At 39.2% G+C, this 5280-nt stretch overlaps 1 protein-coding gene across 2 annotated transcripts; it reads left to right on the top strand.

The window, feature by feature from the left end:
- The first annotated feature begins 253 nt into the window (after nt 1-253).
- On the top strand, nt 254-4453 carry Cenpw (centromere protein W). Of its 2 annotated transcripts, XM_090337665.1 has the most exons (3): nt 254-452; nt 1531-1644; nt 4316-4453. In XM_090337665.1, the coding sequence occupies exons 1-3, from the start codon at nt 327-329 to the stop codon at nt 4340-4342; spliced, it is 267 nt and encodes an 88-aa protein (XP_090193791.1). In that variant the 5' UTR covers nt 254-326; the 3' UTR covers nt 4343-4453. The 2 variants fall into 2 exon arrangements, with proteins under 2 accessions (XP_090193791.1, XP_090193792.1); XM_090337666.1 differs by lacking the exon at nt 4316-4453 and having other exon boundaries at nt 1571-1648.
- Nucleotides 4454-5280: the final 827 nt, after the last annotated feature.

Raw genomic sequence — 5280 nt, 5'->3', positions numbered from 1 at the left:
TTGGTTCATTGGCATTGGTCTCCAGTGTGGGCTGAGAGATCCAGCGAGGCGGTCCTCTCACCCTTTGCCATCTGGGGCTGGGAACTTGAGAGAAACATTTCCCAGGATAGGTGGAAACCCTGACACGGATTGAGGCCCCGGTCCCTTTAACGCAGTCCAGAGCGCCTGGGATCCGCCCAGCGCGGTCTCCACCTATCCGGCGTTCTTCCGGGGCCCGCGCTCGTGACGTCACTGCCTCGCGTCGGCGCGTGTCCAAGGCGGCGGATTCGAACCTTCTGGCCAGGAGCCTCGGAGAGACGCGCTGTGCCGCCTGCCTGAGGAAGACCATGGGGCTGGGCTCCATAGTCTTCCGCCGGAGGCCGGTGAAGCGGAAGGCTCCCCGCGGCTTTCTCAAGGGCGTCTTGAAGCGGCGGAAGCCTCACCTTCGTATGGAGGCGCGCATCGACTTGCTGGTGAGTCGGGCTGCTCCAGGCGGGGTGTGAGGGGGGGGCGGGCGGGGGGAGGGGAAGGCCGGGCCTGGCCTGTGCCGGGACCCCGGCCGGCCCCCGAGTCTCCAGGCCGGCCCCCGAGTTCCCCAGCCGACCCCCGAGTCTCCAGGCCGGCCCGTGAGTCCCCGGGCGGCCCCCGAGTTCCCTAGCCGACCCCCGAGTCTCCAGGCCGGCCCCCGAGTCCCCCGGCCGACTCCCGCCCCACCGCTGCAATCATCCCAGCCATGGCGAGGTGACTTTGCCCCTCCACTCCACGGTCCCGACTCCGAGCCAGTCCAGGACCCGCCGAAATTAAGTAGCTGGAGTTGAAAAACTAATGAAGCGGGGCTGCCAGTAATACCAACCTTTGAAGATTGGGGTCTCAGGGGCTTTTCTGACCAGGCTGGCTTCGAACTTTAAGCCTCAGATCTCAGCCTCCTACATAGCTAGGAGCCCCTGGCACCTTGTGGGGCTTCGCTTATGGTTTAAAATATTGATAGCAACACCTGGCATTGCGAGTTACTGTGTTGGTGAAGGGTATGGAAGTTACACTTTTAAAAAAAATGGTGGGCTTCCCCCCCCCCCCCAGTATTTTTTCTCTCTTCACCTTGCGAAGCACTGTCCTTTTTCCTTGGGCAGAAAAGTCCCTGAGATTATTACTTCCAGTTTAGCCACTAGAAGCTGAAAGTGGAGAATGGCTCAAGTGGTAAAGCACTAGTTTTGAACACAGAAGTTCAGGGACAGTGTTGCACAGGTGCTGAGTGCTGAATTCAAAGTCTAGTACCAGCAAAATAAATAAATATTATATGTATACATAAATAAAATGTAAAATATTGTCATTGGTATGTTTTTATTTAGCATTTTGGGGAAATTTAAATTATATTACAAATGCATTTGTTTTAATCAGAAGCAGTAATATTTGACATTTAAATTTAACATAAAATGGTGCGTTAAATATTTTTCTATGGTATTTCATCTACTACTTTTTCATGTATTGCAATGCAGTAAAAATTCTTTCAAAATTAGTGTTTGATATTAAGAATTAATTTTTTTTCTTCTGAAGGTTCATTTGAACTGTTTGTTGTTTCTTCAACGATTAGCAGAAGAATCCAGGGCTAATGCTTGTGAGAAAAAGTGTAAAATCATTAACAAGGATCATATTCTGGCAGCAGCAAAGGTAAAGACTGCATTTCTCTCTTTGAGCAAGAATTTAGAAATACTATCAGGGCCATTGCCTTTGCCTGATCCCGGTACCTAGCTTAGTTAATTCAGTTATGTTTGGCTTTTCAAATGGATAGATTATAGTCATGAAGTTATTTTTCCTTAAGATTACTGACTACTGCTTTACTGTTGTTTTGGGGAAAATTAATGTTTCCCCATCCCTAATCTGAGAATATAACCTCTTTATGACCTTGATGTTTATCAAAAGTTCCCTTTTCTAGCTTTTTGTTTCAATTGAGTATTTCAGGAAACAAATATCACAGAGAATTGATTTAAAAGAAAAACTGGTACTGTCACCAGTGTGAAATCATACTTGTTTAGTTTTCTTGCGTATGGCAGGTGCTCTACTACTTGAGCCATGCTTCCAGCTAAATTTTGGCTTATAACTTTAAAATGGCATCTTGCTAACTTCTGCCTCTATTACTTCAAACCTTGCCTGATACTTTTGGCCTCAGCCTCCTAAGTAGGTAAGATTACAGGAGCTGATGCCCTGCTGAGAGGAGAGGAGAGGAGAGGAGGGGAGGGAAGGGAAGAGGAGGGGGAGGGGGGAGAGAGTGTTTGTTTGTTTGTGCCTGTCCTGGAGCTCAACCTGAGGGCCTGGGTACTATCCCTGAGCATTTTTGCTGAAGGCTTGTATTTTATAACTTGAGCCATAGCTCCAGAGAGCTCTCTCTCTCTTCTCTCTTTCTTTCTTGTGGTTAATTTGAGATAAGAGTCTCAAAAGTTGTGTCAATCTAGTTTCAAACTTTAATTCTCAGACCTCTGCCTCCTGAAGTAGCTAGGATTACACATGTGAGCCACTGTTGCCTGGCAAGAATTGATTTTTATTGGTATTTTTATATAATGTAAGAATATGATGCCTAAAGCGGTCTTGCAAATACGTTCTGAAAATATCGTTTCCAGAATATATATATATATATATATATGTGTGTGTGTGTGTGTGTGTGTGTGTGTGTGTGTGTGCCCCTATAAAACTGATGCGCTCCGAAGTAGTAACCTACCATACTATGTATACCTAACATGTTAAAATACCTAAATACCTAACATACTAGATTATGTTGAGTGGCAATCATAATTGATTTGGAGTGATCAGAGAGACATATTTTTGACAGATTACCTATTCTCTGACTTTAATATTTACTTGGAAATGATTATAGACTCATATGATGCAAAAGTAGTTCAGAGTTCCACTTAACCATAACTGATTATGTAAAGTTGTGAGAGGTTTTGAAAATATATAATCTCAGCTTAACTGAACATTTTACATTTTGTAAATATATTTGTACAACAATGTAGCATTTTATGAATTAATTGGAACATGTAATACTTTCTTTTTCAGTACCCTTATTAATATCTTATAGAATAGAGACAGACAGTTTATAGACATTTGTTGGGCTCTGTAAGTCAAGAGTATCATGTGTAGGCAAATTTTGGGACTTAAATTCTGAAATAAATTTTCAAAAAGAAATGTGAGGATTAAGAATTTGAATAGTATATTTGGGCTAAACGTAGGATTTTAAAACTAATAAGTTTTGTAGGTATTATGTAAAAAATGTCTGAAGTCTATTTTTCAAAAGAATTGAAGATACCCTGGCCTAATCTTCAAAGGCTTTTGTATAACTAAAATTTTCCTTTTGTTTTATTTCTGCCACAGTTTATGTTTTTAAAATTGAACTGTTTCAGCTTAAGATGACTACCTTGATCAAAGCTGATGTAATTTTTTAGCCCAAATATGATAAATTTCATGTTACAGTGGATTTGTAGTACCTTAGAGCTGTGGAATGCCTGGTTTTTAATAGTTTTTCAAGTTTTAGAATATTCTTTAATTCTCTGGATTAAAATTTTAAATCTTTTTTTTCTTTTTCTTCTTTTTTTGAAATAATTTTTTATTGTGATTAATATAAGGGTTACATTGTATTCACCAGATAAAAGGTGCATAACTTCACAAACATTGATACCCTTTCTCATAACATGGTCCCCATTTCCCTCCCCCCCAATCTTGATTTCCCCCCTTCCTCATCCAATTTCAAATAACCAATTAAGCACATATAAAATATATCAGATAACAAGGTGAAATAGTGTAACAATATGAGATAACTAAGGGATGGCAAAAGAGATGAGAGATAACATAGTACATTAAGGACAACAGTCACTCATTATGTGACTTTTATTTCCTTCTCCTGGAGGTCCTTACATTTAGTGTCATACTGTTTGGCCTAATGTCTCTAGATTTTGTTCTACTGTAAATCTCTGCTATGAGAGCCCAAGGTTTCTACTGATTATGACAAATGAGGGAGACTATTGGGCCTATGTTCCTTTGAGTCTGGCTTACTTCACTTATAAAAATTTAAATCTTAAAGTTTAAAATAGTACTCTGGATACTTTTTCATTGTAATTGAAGAGATTAGTGACTACAAATGATAAAACTAGAGACTCTGCATAGGTAGAAGTAGACAATTGTAGAGAAATCTAAGGTTACTTATATGGGAAAGAATTCTCAGATTACCCTCTAAATCAGACTTGGATGTTGTATACAAAGGTTTATTTAACTTTTTGTTGAGAATTATGTTTGGATTTATTTTTATACATATGTGTATATAATATGAATATTTTTGTTCTTTTCACAGGTAATTCTAAAGAAGAGCAAAGGTTAGATAGAAGTCAAAGAAAATGTTTTTGAATATTTTGAGACTTATTTATTTTAGGTGGTAGCAAATCATAAAAGCATTTTTTCGTATATCATGATTATTAAAATATTGGTTAGATGAGAAATGTGTATGTTAGATGAGAAATGTGTATGTATATATTTTCTGCCACTGAAACGTCTTACGTTAACTCATAGGACTGTTTTACCTTCTTAAATATATGATGTCCCCTGCCGACCGCTGTTCCTAACCAATGACAACTAATAACTGTTAACTCTCTACAATTGGGTCATTTTGAGAATGTCATAATGTTGTATGTGATGACTTTTGAATTTTTATTTTCTCTCATCCTTGTGATCCATTCAAGTTGTTGCCTATATCAGAAATACCTGTTGATCTGTGACTAGTTCAGTGGTGTGGCTGTATTATACTTTGTGTAACTGTTAATTGAAGACCATTTTGGTAATTTCCCATGTTTGGCTATTACAAATAAAATCACGATGAATAATTGTGCACTGGTTTTTTTCATCTATCTGCAACAAATGGAGTTTGATACTTGTGACAAATGTTAAGAATACATTTTGCTTAAACAAAACAAAACAGCCCAACTGTTTTCTATAGTGACTATACTATTTAACATTTCCATTAGTAATATGTGAAAGATCACCTTATCCTGAACATTTGATACTGTTATTACTAGCTCTTCTGACCTAAGTTCTTTGATTTTTTTTGCATGCATTTTCAATATGTCATTTGTCTTAGTTGGGTCCTCTTTAACAAAATATCATATACTGAGGGTCTTGTAAAAAAGAAAATGTAATTCTCAGTTATGATGTTGAATGTCAGATCAGAATTCCAAGCACCTTATTGCTCAGATGATTGGGATCTGGTGAGTGACCTCTTCCAGGTTTCAGAATGGAAAAAGGAAAAAGGCTAAAGAGCTCGTA

Source organism: Megascapheus bottae, chromosome 8, assembly GCF_031878675.1.
Source record: "Megascapheus bottae isolate mThoBot1 chromosome 8, mThoBot2.hap1, whole genome shotgun sequence".
NCBI classification, from domain to species: Eukaryota; Metazoa; Chordata; class Mammalia; order Rodentia; family Geomyidae; genus Megascapheus; species Megascapheus bottae.
Note: the sequence above shows the minus strand (reverse complement) of the source record. Positions and strands in the feature narration are given on the sequence as shown.

Bases quoted from the DNA above. Each gene is read 5' to 3' on its own strand.
- Cenpw (XM_090337665.1), top strand. From the start codon at position 327: ATGGGGCTGGGCTCCATAGTCTTCCGCCGGAGGCCGGTGAAGCGGAAG. The intron at 453-1,530 runs GTGAGTCGGGCT...TTTCTTCTGAAG, and splicing joins AGGCGCGCATCGACTTGCTG to GTTCATTTGAACTGTTTGTT. The intron at 1,645-4,315 runs GTAAAGACTGCA...TTCTTTTCACAG, and splicing joins ATATTCTGGCAGCAGCAAAG to GTAATTCTAAAGAAGAGCAA.